Genomic DNA, 16525 nt, shown 5'->3' with positions numbered 1-16525 from the left:
TATACTTACAGTAAGGATTTATTGAACATGTAACACTAGCCTCTTCAAACCAAAGGAAAAATACTGCCTCACATAACATACTTTCATTGATTAAAATATACTGAAAATTTATGGTAGAATTGTTACTTACGGAAAACAGGTGACTCACTTAGTCTTTGGGTCAAAGGCTGAAAAGTCTGACTATTTTCCATGAGGTTCAAAATTGCTTCTTCATTAATGAGAGCTTCCTCTACTTTGTACACAGCGTGACCTTAAGAAGACAAAGAATACAGAAACATTAAAGCAATCACTTAAATTTAAAATTTATTATTTAGATTTGTGTAAATTAGGAAGCATGACAATACAAACCTATTTAAAATCTTCAAGTGTTAGTGATATATAATAAATAAGAACGTAATAAAACTTAGTAAAAGCCACAGGAATATCTAACCAGTCACTTGGAGTAATTTAAAAAACCAACCAACCAACCAACCAACCAACCAGCGGCACTGGGGTGATACAGTCTGTTAAGTTTCTGATTCTTGGTTTCAGCTCAGGTTATGATCTCAGGGTTGTAAGGAGACCTGCATTGCTCTGTGCTCAGTGAGGAGTCTACTTAAGACTTTCTATCCCTCCCCCCCTTCCTCTCGCTCACATTCACGTGCATGTACTCGCTCTCAAATAAATACATCTTTAAAAAAACTTTAAAAACCCTCCAAGCCTCCCAATCTGCAAATCACTACATATTTTATAATCTTTTTAGCCTCTTTGGTCCTACCTAATTTGTATAGTTAAATTACTCTGATTAAAACTATAGCACATTAAAATATATAAAAGGAAAAGAGTAGTACAATTCTTTATTCTCTATGGTTTAAAAATGACAAATTAATTTTAAATTTCTCGGCTTTCAACTCATGATCTAAAAATTTGTCTTTCAACATGTGATTTTTCTAAGTCTAATTTGAATAGCTGGATTAAATAATTTTAAGAATAGATAAAATGAGTCTCATAATCTAGTGAAAGGAGAGACAGACAAAAGGCAAACAGGAAATAAAACTCTATAGCAGGAAATGGAAGTCAGTTAGAGCTAACTGGAAAACAGTTCTATTTTTTCTGCTTCTGATATTCCAGACTTTTAAAGAACTAGGTGCTTTCAATGGTTTTTAAAAGAAGGAAAACCTCCAGGAAGAAGTATTCTTAACACATTTTAGAACATATTGGGCTAATAAAGAGCATTTAATCAAAACAAAAGAACAAACAAAACCTGAGAAAAACAGCTCATCCTCAAACAAAAGACAACGGAAAGAATCCGTAAAAACAAGAGCTGGTTCTGAGAAACTAATAATAAAATAGACAAGCTTGTCAGGAATGATCAAAACAAAATAGAAGGCATAAATAATGTTAGAAATAAAAGGGGAAGTACCAAAAATAAAAGAAAGATGCTAAACTATGAACTTGACATCAAAAACATGGAAAAATCAGATAAAATGGGTAATTTCTTAAGGAAAATAGATATAAAACCTAATTCAAACAAACAGAAATCTTGAGGGGTGCCTGAATGGCTCACTGGCTAGGTGACCAACTCTTGGTTTTGGCTTGGGTGGTCATCTCAGGGTTGTGAGACTGGACCCTGCTCGGGCTTCACAATCAGCGAGCGGAGTTTGCTTGAGATTCTTTCCCCCTTCCTCTACCTCTTCCTTCACCCATGCCCTTGCTCAGGCACACGCTCTCTCTCAAATGAATGAATGAATGAATGAATGAATGAATGAAAGAAAATAGAAATCTTGAGTAGACCTGCAACAGTAATGGAAATCCAATTAGTAGTTTAAAATCCCCCCTATTTTCCGTTCCCTAACACAAAATTCACCTAAAAGAAACTATTTATAGTCTGGATGTTTTTATAGATGAGATACATCAAATCTCCAAGAAATAGATTATATAAATCTATAAATTCTAGGGGTTTTTTTTGGGGGGGGGGAGGAAGTACAGTTGACATACAGTATTATATTAGTTTCATTTGTACAATGTGGTGATTTGACGATTCTATACATTATTAAAATTCTTGAAGGATTCAAATAGAAAACTCCATAACTCATTTAATGGGGCAAAATTCTAAATTTATTTAGAATAAATTCCAAACAAAGTAGATATAGCAATGATTTAAAAATATCACATTGTGACAAAGAAAGGTTTATTTCAGGAGTGCACAGATAGTTTAACATTAGGAAATAAAAAAATAATTTTAATGTAACTACATTATCAGAGTAAAAGGAAAAAGATGCAATCATTTCAATAAATCCAGAAAAGAATATCTAGTAAAATTTAACTTAATATCCCTTCATGCCTTTTAAAAAACTAAATTTCATAGTAAGCAAGAAATAGGAATATATTAACCTAATTAAAGTTGTCTATCAACACCCTGTAATAAATTCCATATGTAATGGTGAAATATAGAAGCACTTCCTTCAGCCAGGAAAAAGACCATTATCTGAGTTCTTTTTTTTTTTTTTTTTTAAATTTTTATTTATTTACGATAGTCAGAGAGAGAGAGAGAGAGAGAGAGAGAGGCAGAGACATAGGCAGAGGGAGAAACAGGCTCCATGCACCGGGAGCCCGACGTGGGATTCGATCCCGGGTCTCCAGGATCGCGCCCTGGGCCAAAGGCAGGCGCTAAACCTCTGCGCCACCCAGGGATCCCCCATTATCTGAGTTCTTAAGCAGTGCCTTAAGTTTTTTTTTTTTTTTAGAGTATGAAGATGGGAAGAGAAGAAATACAGTTATTTACAGATGATGACTCTATACACAAAAAAATCCAACAGAAAAGACAAACTATTAGTGCTAATAAAAGTTGCTGTATATAAGACTGATATGCAAAGGTCAGTGAAGTTCTTAAATACCATCAATTAGATGTAATTTTTGAAAGATAAACTTGTAATTCCAACAATTACAAGGCACCTGGAGTATATCTAAGATCACATTTTACAAAGAAACTGGCAAAACTCTATTGAAAGATATGAAAGAAGACCAAGTAAAATGAGAAACACATCATGTTCATAGATGAGATGATCTGGCTTTATTAAAGATTAAAAAAATGTTCTTAAATCAATCTATAAATTCAGTAAATTCCCAATAAAACCTGAACAGGATTCTTCCCAGAAATGAGCAATCTGGTCCTAAAATTAATATAGCAGAGCTTCTTTAAAAGATCAAGGGAAGACAAGACAATTTTGTAGTTGAACAAGGTAAGATCTGTCCCTGATATATATCAATACTTATAAATCAATAGTAATTACAAAAATATGATATTGGCATATAGGGGAACATGACTGAGGTAGAAGAATGCAGTGGAAAAAATTTTTTTGTAGTAAATATGCTGCACTACTAGCTAGTTAGTTAGTAAAATATGCAGTGCCCGGGTGGCTCTGTTGGTTAAGTGTCTGACTCTTGATTTCAGCTCAAGCCATGGTATCAAGCCCAAGTTGGGCTCCATGCTGGGCAGGAAGTCTGCTTAAGATTTTCTCTTTCCTTCCACTGTCCCTCCCCACTCCCTTCCTTAAAAAATTAGATATAATTAGATCCTTATTTCATATACAAGTAAAATTTCATATAAGCATTACGACCTAAATGTGAAAAACCAAATTGTAAGCACACATAAGCTATAGGGATAAAAACTTGCACTATATCACTATAGGGAAGGACCCACCAGAAAATGAGCCAAGAACATGAATAAGCAATTCTCAGATAACAAAATACAAATGCTCAAACTTATCAGTAATCAGGAAATACAAATTAAACTAAGGAGATACCATTTCAAAGAATCAGAATAGCAAAAGACTTTTACATCTGATATTATCAAATGCTCTTGAGGATATAGGAGAAATATAATCTAGTACACTATGGGAATATAAACTTAGATATGATCATTTTACAGAGCAATTTTATTATATGGTATTACTACTATAAAGTGTTATTTTTATTATTAACATACTTCAAAACCTGAAAAATGGAGCTCTAAAAATAACAGGATTTATATAGGAAAAAAGGTTAAAGTAAAACTTATGCAACTTTGTAACCAGAACACTAATAAAATCAGTAATTGGTACCTGAGGAGATAACTGATCAGTCAGGCAAGAGGCCAGTGTGGCTAGAGACTGTCATAGTGAATATTAAAATGCACAGGAAGTAATAACATGGAAATGCTGGATACATTTTGATTAGAATGGGGCTGGCAGATGCTAAGACAAAGCAAATGCAAGTAGAACTCTGAGCCAGTAGGTTGCCAGTGAGGTGAGCAATGCACCTAGAAACCTCAGGTGCAATCTGCCATGAGTCAGAGATGGCACAATGCTGGGATGCAACTTCTAGGGAGGGAGGAAGCCCTGGATATAGATGCTCATTTTGAATTGTAGTTTAATATAGTCAGAAGAGCCTCTGCTGCTAAAGCTATATGGTAAAGGAGGCTTTTTCATTCCTGCTGAAAGCTGTAATTCTACTCCTGCTATTCTGGTTCCACTTGCCTAGAAAAATTGCATATGAAACGATGTGACTTTGGAGTAAAACTTTCACCATTCTTTTATTTACCAATAGTGTATAAGCTAACTACATTACAGAGACACTGTGAGAACAGATGCTATCTAGGGAGAGTACCTACACCGTTTATACCTCGCAAGTTACACTTCTATACATTTTCTATAGAAAACTGGCCACAAGATGACAGAAATAACATTATTAATAACAGTGCAAAAGTGGAAGCTATCTAATAGTTGTAGAAAGCAGCTAAACATGTTTAGTCCTACAAAAGAACACTAATCAGCAGCTAAAATGAGAGAACTAGAAACATGTATGAACAAGGACAGATTTCAAAGTTATGTTAACATAAAAGATACTCAACACCATTAGTAATGAGGGAAATGATAATTAAAACCATAAGGAGATGGCATTTCACATGCACGAGGATGGCTATATAAAAAAGACAAATAACAAGTGTTAGTGAGGATGCAGGGTCACTGAAACCTTCACACACTGCTGGTGGTAACCTTGGAAAACAGAAGTTAAGTACAAGTTTACCAAATGACCTGCAATTCCATTCTTGATGTCTCTCAAAGAAAAATAAAAATATACATCCACACAAAGACTTACATATAAGTGTTCACAGCAGCATTATGTTTAAGAGCCAAAAAAGTTAAACAGCTTAAATATCCATTAACTGATGAACAAATTAACAAAATATGGTAATATCCACACAAGGCAATACTGTCTGGTAATAAAATAAAAGCAAATGAAATATTGATAGATACTACAATATGGATAAACCTGAAATATAACACTAAATGAAAGAAGACATAAAAGATCCATATATTATGTAATTTCACTTATATGTTTATCTAGAAAAAGCAAATTTTTCCTTTTTTATAATTATTTTTTTATTGGAGTTCAATTTGCCAACATATAGCATAACACCTAGAGCTCATCCCATCAAGTGCCCCCCTCAGTGCCCATCACACCCAGTCACCCCAACCCCCCGCCCACCTCCCGCTCCACTACCCCTTTTTCATTTCCCAGAGTTAGAGGTGTCTCTGACGTTTTGTCACCCTCACTGATATTTTCACTCATTTTCTCTTTTCCCCTTTATTCCCCTTCACTAATTTTTATATTCCCCAAATGAACGAGACCATATAATGTCTGTCCTTCTCCGACTGACATTTCACTCAGCATAATACCCTCCAGTTCCATCCACGTCAAAGCAAACGGTGGGTATTTGTCGTTTCTAATGGCCGAGGAATATTCCATTGTATACATATGCCAAATCTTCTTTATCCATTCATCCTTCAAAGGACACCGAGGCTCCTTTCACAGTGTGGCTACTGTGGACATTGCTGCTATAAACATCAGGGTGCAGGTGTCCTGGCGTTTCACTGCATCTGGATCTTTGGGGTAAATCCCCAGCAGTGCAATTGCTGGGTCATAGGGCAGATCAATTTTTAACTCTTTGAGGAACCTCCACACAGTTTTCCAGAGTGGCTGCACCAGTTCACATTCCCACCAACAGTGCAGGAGGGTTCTCCTTTCCCCACATCCTCTCCAACATTTGTGGTTTCCTGCCTTGTTAATTTTCCCCATTCTCACTGGGGTGACATGGGATCTCATTGTGGTTCTGATTTGTATTTCCCTGATGGCCAGTGACACGGAGCATTATCTCATGTGCTTGTTGGCCATGTCTATGTCTTCCTCTGTGAAATTTCTGTTCATGTCTTTTGCCCATTTCATGATTGGATTGTTTGTTTCTTTGCTGTTGAGTCTAATAAGTTCTTTATAGATCTTGGATACTAGTCCTTTATCTGATAGGTCATTTGCAAATATCTTCTCCCATTCTGTAGGTTGTACTTTGAGTTTTGTTGACTGTTTCTTTTGCTGTGCAGAAGCTTTTTATCTTGATGAAGTCCCAATAATTCATTTTTGCTTTTGTTTCCCTTGCCTTTATGGATGTATCTTGCAAGAAGTTGCTGTGCCAAGTTCAAAAAGGGTGTTGCCTGTGTTCTCCTCTAGGATTCTGATGGATTCTTGTCTCACATTAAGATCTTTCATCCATTTTGAGTTTATTTTTGTTTCTGGTGTAAGAGAACGTCTAGTTTCATTCTTCTGCGCGTGGTGTTCAATTTTCCCAGCACCATTTATTGAAGAGACTCTTTTTTCCAGTGGACAGTCTTTCCTGCTTTGTTGAATATTAGTTGACCATAAAGCTGAGGGTCCACTTCTGGATTCTTCATTCTGTTCCATTGATCTATGTGTGTTTTTGTGTCAGTACCACACTGTCTTGATGACCACAGCTTTGTAGTACAACCTAAAATCTGGCATTGTGATGCCCCCAGCTCTGGTTTTCTTTTTTAATATTCCCCTGGCTATTTGGGGTCTTTTCTGATTCCACCCAAATCTTAAGTTGGAATATTCCTCCAACTCTCTGAAGAAAGTCCATGGTATTTTGATAGGGATTGCATTAAATGTGTAAATTGCCCTGGGTAGCATTGACATTTTCACAATATTAATTCTTCCAATCTATGAGCATGGAATATTTTTCCATCTCTGTGTCTTCCTCAATTTCTTTTAGAAGTGTTCTGTAGTTTTTAGGGTATAGATCCTTTACCTCTTTGGTTAGGTTTATCACTAGGTATCTTATGCTTTTGGATGCAATTGTAAATGGGATTGACTTCTTAATTTCTCTTTCTTCAGTCTCATTGTTAGCGTATAGAAATGCCAGATTTCTGGGCACTGATTTTGTATCCTGCCACATTGCCGAACTGCTGTATGAGTTCTAGCAATCTTGGGGTGGAGTCTTTGGGTTTTCTACGTACAGTATCGTGTCATCTGCAAAGAGGGAGAGTTTGACTCCTTCTTTGCCAATTTGAATTCCTTTTATTTCTTTTTGTTGCCTGATTGCTGAGGCTAGGAACTTCTATGTTGAATAGCAGTGGTGAGAGTGGACATTCCTGTTGTGTTCCTGATCTTCGGGGAAAGGTTCCCAGTGTTTCGCCATTGAGAATGATATTTGCTGTGGGCTTTTCATAGATGGCTTTTAAGATGCTGAGGAATGTTCCCTCTATCCCTACACTCTCAAGAGTTTTGATCAGGAATGGATGCTGTATTTTGTCAAATGCTTTCTCTGCATCTATTGAGAGGATCATATCGTTCTTGTTTTTTTCTCTTGTTGATGTGATCTATCACATTGACTGCTTTACGAATGTTGAACCAGCCTTGCATCCCGGGGATAAATACCACTTGGTCATGGTGAATAATCTTCTTAATGTACTGTTGGACTTATTGGCCAGTATCTTGCTGAGGATTTTTGCATCTGTGTTCGTCAGGGATATTGGTCTATAATTCTCCTTTTTGGTGAGGTCTTTGTCTGGTTTTGGAATTAAGCTGATGCTGGCCTCATAGAACGAGTTTGGAAGTATTCCATCTCTTTCTATCTTTTGGAACAGCTTTAGTAGAATAGGTATTGTTTCTTCTTTAAACGTTTGATAGAATTCCCCTGGGAAGTCATTTGGCCCTGGACTTTTGTGTCTTGGGAGGGTTTTGATGACTGCTTCAATTTCCTCCCTGGTTATCGGGCTGTTCAGGTTTTCTATTTCTTCCTGTTCCAGTTTTGGTAGTTTGTGGTTTTCCAGAAATGCGTCCATTTCTTCTATATTGCCTAATTTATTGGCATATAGCTGATCATAGTAAGTTTTTAAAATTGTTTGTATTTCCTTGGTATTGGTGATGATCTCTCCTTAGAAAAAGCAAATCTTGGAAGACAAGAAAGTGGATAAATGTTTACTCAGGGTTGGAGGTGGGAACTGATGTGATTGCAAATAGACACAGGAATCTTCTGAGGTGAAGGAAATGTTCTAAAATTGAATTATGGGGATGTCTGCATAACTAAACTTACGAAATCACTGAATTGTACACTTAAAATGAGTGCACGTATGTTATACAAATTATACCTCAATTAAATTTTATTATTATTTTTGTTAAATAGGCTCCAACATGGAGCTTGAACTCATACCCAGAGATCAAGACCTGAACTGAGATCAAGAGTTGAATGCTTAACTCACTGAGACACCCAGTTGCCTTCTCGATTCAATTATTTTTAAAAGGGTGAATGAAAAAAGCAAGTTGCTTAACTTACCATTTAAGGATACCATTTCTGTGAAATTTAAAACCTAGAATAGGGACATGTGGGTGGCTCAGCAGTTGAGCATCTGCCTTTGGCTCAGGGCGTGATCCCCAGGGTCCTGGGATGAGTCCCATATCCAGCTACCCGCAGCAAGCCTACTTCTCCCTCTGCCTATGTCTCTGCCTCTCTCTGTGTCTCTCATGAATAAATAAATAAAATCTTAAAAAAAAAAAACCCTAAAAAAAAAAAAAAAAAAAAAACCCTAAAATAACAGTATATATAATGACACACATACATAAGAAAATATAGAATCATGTATCATAACAATTTACACCAACTTCAGAATAGTGTTTGCCTCTAGAAATGAAGAAAAGGTAAAGGAATGGAAGAAACCTAACTAACTCGACCAAATACTAATATCTCAGTGCTAGGTATACAGATGTCTATTTTTCTCTGTATACTTGATAACCTCACCTTTGCTCAACTCCGTATCTTTGTGGACTTCTACCATATTAGCCGGTGTACACTGAAGAATATCAGGAGACAGAACTTCAGAGTGCAGTGTTAACTCAGCGGAGAATTCCTGAGATCCATCGCTGTAGTCCACTGATCCTGATAATGTTCTGCTTAATTAAAACATATCCTTTATAACAAACTACATTACAAAGCAATAAAATTAGTTCTGAGATATAATAAATAACCACTTACACAGAGAAATCATTCTGTTTGAGAATTTCCTGAAGTCTCTTCTGAAAGTTTTTTTCACTTTCTGTTGCTGGCACAAACCTGCGATCTTTGAATTTTGAAAGTGCATTAAAAAATGCAGATGACAAATGAACGATGTATTTTCCTTTCTCTTAGAGTAGCTTTTAAAATGGTAACAATTTCCTATCTTTCTCTTGACACATATAATACTACCTAAAAGTAGCCTATTATAAAATTAAGGAGAAATGGTTGTTATTGAAGCTATGAAATTAAGTACTTAAAGTCAGCTCAAGATTAAGTTCTATAATTATAACCTATTCCTAAAACAAAAACACTGTTCCCTACCTATAAATGTATCATACACTCATACACTCTGAACCTAGAAATTCTCCCCTTATAAGACATTTCTATTTTAGAAGGCATTCAAAATTTATCACAGCATTTTGAATGTCTAACACATAATAAAAATTTTAATTGGACTTTCAAATATATTTACCTTCTGAATTATGTCTTTGATTCTTTTACTTTTATTTAAAAATTTTTATTGTATTCACAGCATTTAAGCCCTCAAAATTTTTTTGAATGTAGCAGAATTTAATAATGCATAAAATGAGTATTTTCTTCAGAGCTGTACAAGATGATCAAAATTAAGAGTTTATATGACATGCTGAGAAAATAGTTTAAGGGCAGTATTTCATGGGTTACGTTTTCAAAGCTTAATGAACAAAATATAGTTTTTCTAAGTTGGGACTCATATCTTCTGTGAGTATTCTAGCTCATTTGGAAATACAAAAGGCTAGAACATACTAGAAAAAAAAAAGGAGCAAAGAAGTGAGCAAGAGACAAGGCAAGGTGAAAATGAAGGATAACGAAGATGCTAATTTCTATGGGGATGGGGCATGTGGGTGAAGGGAGAGAACAATCAGTGACACTTTGGAGGTAAAGAATTACAGTTCAGAGCAATGACAATAGGAAATAAACTAAAACACTTAAAGGCAATTTGAAAAGTAAAATTTAATGTCAAGATAAAAACTCAATGGCTTAAAACTTTTCCATTAGAGTATCTAGTGTAAAAAATAAAAAAAATAAAAAATCACCAGAGTACTATTAGGTTGATACCTTGTGATTCAGGTTGGTTAATTTGAGAGGTTTCATTTCGGTTTCTTCGCCGTTGCTTTTCATCTTCCCATATGGCCTGCAGTCCAGGGTTCCCACCAATTTGAGCTATAATCAAAACAATATGTCAAGAGTCAAAGTGAAAAATACTTTCTCAAAAAAAAAAAAAATTCAAACTTAAAAAAAAAATAAATACTGCCTTAAAAAACCAAACATTACCTGCTTTGTGTAATAAAATGACCAAACACTCCCAACCTACATTATTACATTATTCCTTTTTTAGTTTTCTTCCTACTGGCTCCCCAAAACCCAGCAAATAAGATTCAAACATCTGATGACAGCCAACACACTTTAGAGTCCCCTCCCTAGTATATAACCTGAAAATTAAAAAATTAAAAGGCAGAGTATATTAAATTCTCTTATGATGGCTAATGTTTTCAGTGTCACATTTACTTTAGGCTCATGTCTATGCTAACATATTGACATGAATAAAAATATTAATGAAAAAATGACCATCTCATCAGAGGTACAGAAGAAATCTTTGTAACATTTTGCATCTTCCTGCAATATAGAACACGTTACTTCTCTACTAATGTTTTCTTCCCTACTTTCTCCACTCTACTTCAGTCATTAAATTTTAAAAATAAAAACACATATTAATAACTATGTATATACCTTCAATATCCAGCCGATTTAAGATATCAGCAGCTACGGCATCCACTTCTAATTCACATGTACTCTGAGGTTCAACACCTTCTAGTATTAAAGAGCTGTATTAAGAAGATATCAAAAAATATAAAATCAGGGCACCTGGGTAGCTTAGTTGGTAAAGCATGCAACTCTTAATCTTCAGGCCGTGAATTCAAACTCCACATTGGATAGTGATTACTTAAAATACAAATAAATAATAGAGTCACAATATTTATATGTGTATGTATCTTAATCATGTAAAAGCAAAGTTTTTGAAGATTTTTCTTTTTTCATGTTCAATGATATCATAATAAGTCACAATTATTCATGACACAATTGATATTGTGCATATACATATAAAAAAATAAAAAACAGGAAGAGAAAAATATAAAACCTGTTGTACTGACAATTCTATTGAGATCCTTTTCCAGTATATTCTATATATTTTGGTTCATTATATTTTATACACAAGGAATGTATAATGTTTTAGCATGTGGATCATATCTAGGGTTGAGTGGGATCAGATAACAGACAACAGAGGGATATAGAAACCATATACCTTTGTAATCACTTGCCCAGAGGCATCTTTCTCAGCAATCATAGATGTAAAAAATGAGGATGGAATATGCAACAAGAGGTAAGGGAAAGTGAGCATACTAAAAAGTGGGCAGGGACGCCTGGATGGCTCAGTGGTTGAGCGTCTGCCTTCCACCCAGGGTGTGATCCTGGAGACCCAGGATCGAGTCCCGTGTTGGGCTCCCTGCATGGAGCCTGCTTCTCCCTCTGCCTGTGTCTCTGCCTCTCTGTCTCTGTGTCTCTCATGAATAAATAAATAAGTCTTAAAAAAAATTAAAAAAAAAAAAAAGTGGGCAAATGATACTGTTATCCCCTCCCTCAATTACTGCTGAGCAGCTGAGGAACGCTTTAAAAGTCTCTAACTATAGAGCTAAGAAACAACATGAGTTCAACAGTGGGATCATAGCTAAGAAAAGTGATGCCATTAGGCCATTAATTCTTATGACAACTACAGAGGGTTGTTCCCCACCAATGCTCTTTTCTCAATAGCTTTTTTTTTTCATCAGAGCTGCAAAAAAGATTAGGAAACCATCCATTTGAGAGAATGAATGTACAATATCTAAAATGGATACCAGTTTGCTCATTCCAAAATTTAGATCTCCTACAAATACAGATCCCAAATGAATTGGAGAACTTTTACCAGAAAGTGGGTGATGATGGATTTCATTAACATTTTTAGTTGAAAGATTTTTCTTTTGTTTTAAGAGAAACATATTAGCAAAATCTAATTTTCCACTGTCTCTCCCTAAGGAAAAATCACTGCATGTATGTACATATACATGTAGATACAAAACAGACACATATATCTTTTTACCATTGATATGGAAGGGACACAGTAGCCAACGTATTACAATATATCCCTTTTACTTTCAGAAAAAATAATTATCAATGTAGCTTGTCTGTTTTATTCATAATAAATAATAAAAGCAGTTTTGCCATGAACTGAAACAGATAAAGAGTTTTTGGTCAATAGTTTTCTCCTTATACTGAAAAGTTTCACAATTTTTGCAAGAATTATAGTGCAAATTTGAAGGGTGAGTTTTCCAGGTATATTTTATTATATTTGTTGCCTTTTTTTTTTTTTTTTTTTAGATTTTATGTATTTATTTATGAGAGACACAGAGAGAGGCAGACACAGGCAGAGGGAGAAGCAGGCTCCCCACAGGGAGCCTGATGTGGGACCACGCCCTGAATCCAAGGCAGATGCTCAACTGCTGAGCCACCCAGGTGTCCCCAAGATTAGTATATTTGTGATAAAGGAGAGAAAAAATAGCATTAAAAAATGCAATCTCATAATAATAATTTACAACTATTTTTTATCCTTGTTACAAAACTACTTTAGACATTCAGAAAAGGAAATGTTCCTAGGGAAAGGAAGCAGTTTTTACAATTAAAAATTTGTTTCCAGTAGATAGAAAAATTGTAAGTAAAAATTTTGAGTCAGCAAAACATGTAAACTATTCATTATAGTCATGAAAAGTAGATAAGCAATATGACAGTAACTAGACAATTGTGCATCTCTGAACCTTTCTGTTTTTAGCTTAACAAAACAGACACACTATTTAGAATCACTGAGGGTGGAGCTCGGACACCTATAATTTAAAAAGTCTCTTCAGATCAAATGATGGGCATCCAGGGTTGAGATTACTGCAGGACACTTGACTTTTATGGATTCAACACTCTGGCGAAGGATCTTGAAGGTCCACAGTATGTGGTAATTTACAATGAGTTAACAAGTTGGGTTAGTAGAACTGCTAACTCAGCACTCTCATCTCCTATGACTTTGCTACATGGTCCTTTCAATAATGTTTGTGAAGGAATATAAAACATCTCTTTCCTAAAAAAGAAAAAAAAAAAAAAGGTACCCAGCAAGAAAGTGCTAGCAGCACTGTGGACAGAAATGAAACTAACAAAATCTAAGAGTACTAATTCATGGCAAAATTTTTTTACATTATGTTATTTGCACTTGGTGAAACAGTTTTGTTTATTACAATATAAGTATCCCCAAAATACAAAAATGTGGGATAATCTGAGACAAAAATATATAGCTATCATTCATTCATAGATTTTATTTATTTATCCATGAGAAACATAGAGAGAGGCAGAAACACAGGCAGAGGGAGAAGCAGGCTCCATGCAAGGAGCCTGATGTGGGACTGGATCCCGGGACCATGGGATCACGCCCTGAGCCAAAGGCAGATGTTCAACCGCTGAGCCACCCAGGCATCCCACTATCTTCTATTTATAAATTCTAACTTCGGGCAGCCCCTGTAGTGCAGCGGTTTAGTGCCGCCTGCAGCCTAGGGTGTGATCCTGGAGACCCAGGATCGAGTCCCACGTCGGGCTCCCTGCATGGAGCCTGCTTCTCCCTCTGCCTGTGTCTCTGCCTCTCTCTCTCTCTCTCTCTCTCTCTCTCTCTCTGTGTCTCTATGAATAAATAAATAAAAATCTTTAAAAAAAAAAATAAATTCTAACTTCAAGTACCCTGTCTAATTTCACTAGTTTGCCTATTCATATCTTTGCTCATAATTTGTCAGTTAAGAATACTGAAATAAGCTCCCCTAAAACATTCTAAAATGCAAACTTACTTACTTCTAACAAGTGAAGCTTTACTATGACCTAACTAGAAAGGTGTTTGCTTATAAAAGGTTTTCAAATATTAATAAACTCTAGTCTTAATCTGATCAAGCAAAACATAAGTTATTAAATATAGACCTTTGAAAACTAAGGGCTCTAGTGAATAGGTAAAATCCTTGGATCAAGTTGATCTACTCAAATTTCAGAGAGATAGAGGAACTTATCACAGACATAAAAAATGAAGGCAGCAAGTAGCTTCTTGGTCACTTTGCTCTGGATTGATTAGAATTTGAATTTGATGTGGTAAATAATACTGTCTAAACTCAATACCACTTCAACATGATTAAAAACAATTCTGCTGTATCTGAGAAGGAACCAAGAGGTACACATGTATGCATGTGTACATGTGTATGCATGTTTATCAAAAAAGTCCTGGTACTTGTTAAGGTCAATCAAGAGCTAAGGCGAGTCACTGTGCAGATCACTTTGAAGTCCTTGAATTTTATTCTGGTACAGTATTTCTGTCATAAAACAATGTATTTCTAACATTAATTAGTGAGATTCTTTCTTAACTTTAGGTATTAAAAACTCAAGTAATTCTAAAACATGGAAATTCCGTGAAGTACATATTAGGATCTTAAACAACATAAACTTTAATATTTTTATGATAGTTTATCTTCAGTTGATTACCACATTCACACTTTTTTTTTACATTCACACTTTTATTATGAAATAAAAAGAAATCATTTAACTAAACATTTTTTCTACCTTGCACTGTTCATGAAAATTACCTACTTAAAAAAGCATCAGGTGACATATGTGAAAAGAGGAAAGCTACAATGACCCTGCCAATACCCAACAGATAAATAGAATGATCAAGAAAGCTTGGGCAAAACTTTGTGGTGTAAAAGATAAACCTTTCTGAATTCTATGTATAAAACTATTATTATTAATATAGACACATAATTATATACCTATGTTAGGGAAATCTAAACATTTGGAATATGTTACCTCCCCCAGAAAGTTTAATAGTATACAATTGGTCAAAAGAAATCACAAACTATTTATACAGAGTATGTCAACATACTTTTTCCCATAAAAATATTTAGAAATTTTGGGGTTATTTTTATTAAAAATATTTGCTATTTACATTTAAATTACTATTTTACTATGTGATTTTGATGAGTTCTAGGATATCAATAATGCATCATGAAGACAAATGTTGGAGAGAAGTATAAAAATTTATACCCAAATTACTTTTATTAATTAGGTAATAACTAGTTCTATTTTCACCCTATTTTCAAGGTCTGTTTTTAAAATTTGTGATTCCATGTGGCATACTGATGTTGAGATTTGCTTTTCTAACATAGATTAAAAGAATATACGGTTAAAATTAAATTACAGTAACCATTAATTTCTGAATACAGTAGTATATATGTAAAATAGGTTTTTTTTTCTTTTACAACATTAACTAACCTTGGTATTTCATCTTCTTCCCACCGAAATAAGGTACCAGTAAGAGAATTTCCTGGTAGCCGATCCTTGCAAGATCCAGTTGTACGCAACTGATTACCTAAGAATAGAAAGGTAAAAGAGGATAAGTTCTATTTTAACTTGCATATAATTACCCTTTAACTAAAATAATATATAACCCATGTAACTAGTTCCTAAAGCTGTGCCCTTAAAATTCATACACACACACAGGAATATATATGCACAGCTGAGAATAATGGTCCCAAACTAAGAGAGGAGAAAAGTATCTGTAATATGGATGTGACAAACAGCTACAATACTTACATATTAGAATAAAAGTATAACACATTTAAGTTGTACTATTGTGGTAGGTATGATTAAAATCTGTTTGAAAATAATGAAAAATTAAGAATTTTTATGGACTTTAAATCCCTAGAGTATCCTGTAGGAGTCTCATCTAAAATTCTAGTGGAAATCCAACTCCAGGTAAGATTCAAAATATACTTTAACATTAATCCCTGAAAAAAAAATGCAACACATTCCAGAAGTGATGGCAATTAACAGTGAGTGGAAACCTGGGGCAAATGCAAATACAATTTGACTAGCAGTAGCTGAATGGACTATGCATGTTGGCTTAGTTGTCTAGGTTTCAGGAACTGAGTCCTGGGGTCATACTTTAAAGTAGTCTCTATATTAACAACTTTTCTGGGATCTCTTGTGGGAATTTAAATTCTAAGAGAAAGCTTAAATGAG

The 16525-nt window shown here is 34.8% G+C and overlaps 1 protein-coding gene across 4 annotated transcripts in view; it reads right to left on the bottom strand.

The window, feature by feature from the left end:
* REV3L (REV3 like, DNA directed polymerase zeta catalytic subunit) overlaps positions 1–16525 on the bottom strand; it is a 181507-nt gene that overhangs the window by 92946 nt on the left and 72036 nt on the right. For 2 of the 4 annotated variants that reach the window (XM_041738555.1, XM_041738746.1), the window contains 6 exons: positions 15776–15872; positions 11132–11226; positions 10460–10564; positions 9344–9428; positions 9110–9261; positions 131–250 (listed from right to left, as the gene is read on the bottom strand). In XM_041738555.1, coding sequence (XP_041594489.1) covers positions 131–250; positions 9110–9261; positions 9344–9428; positions 10460–10564; positions 11132–11226; positions 15776–15872 — 654 coding nt within the window. The remainder of the gene's footprint in view (positions 1–130; positions 251–9109; positions 9262–9343; positions 9429–10459; positions 10565–11131; positions 11227–15775; positions 15873–16525) is intronic. The other 2 variants (XM_041738677.1, XM_041738625.1) reach the window with 2 other exon arrangements.

The sequence above is a fragment of the Vulpes lagopus genome, chromosome 1 (assembly GCF_018345385.1).
Source record: "Vulpes lagopus strain Blue_001 chromosome 1, ASM1834538v1, whole genome shotgun sequence".
NCBI classification, from domain to species: domain Eukaryota; kingdom Metazoa; phylum Chordata; class Mammalia; order Carnivora; family Canidae; genus Vulpes; species Vulpes lagopus.
The sequence above is the reverse complement of the archived record's forward strand: the minus strand, read 5'-3'. Positions and strand labels throughout refer to the sequence as shown.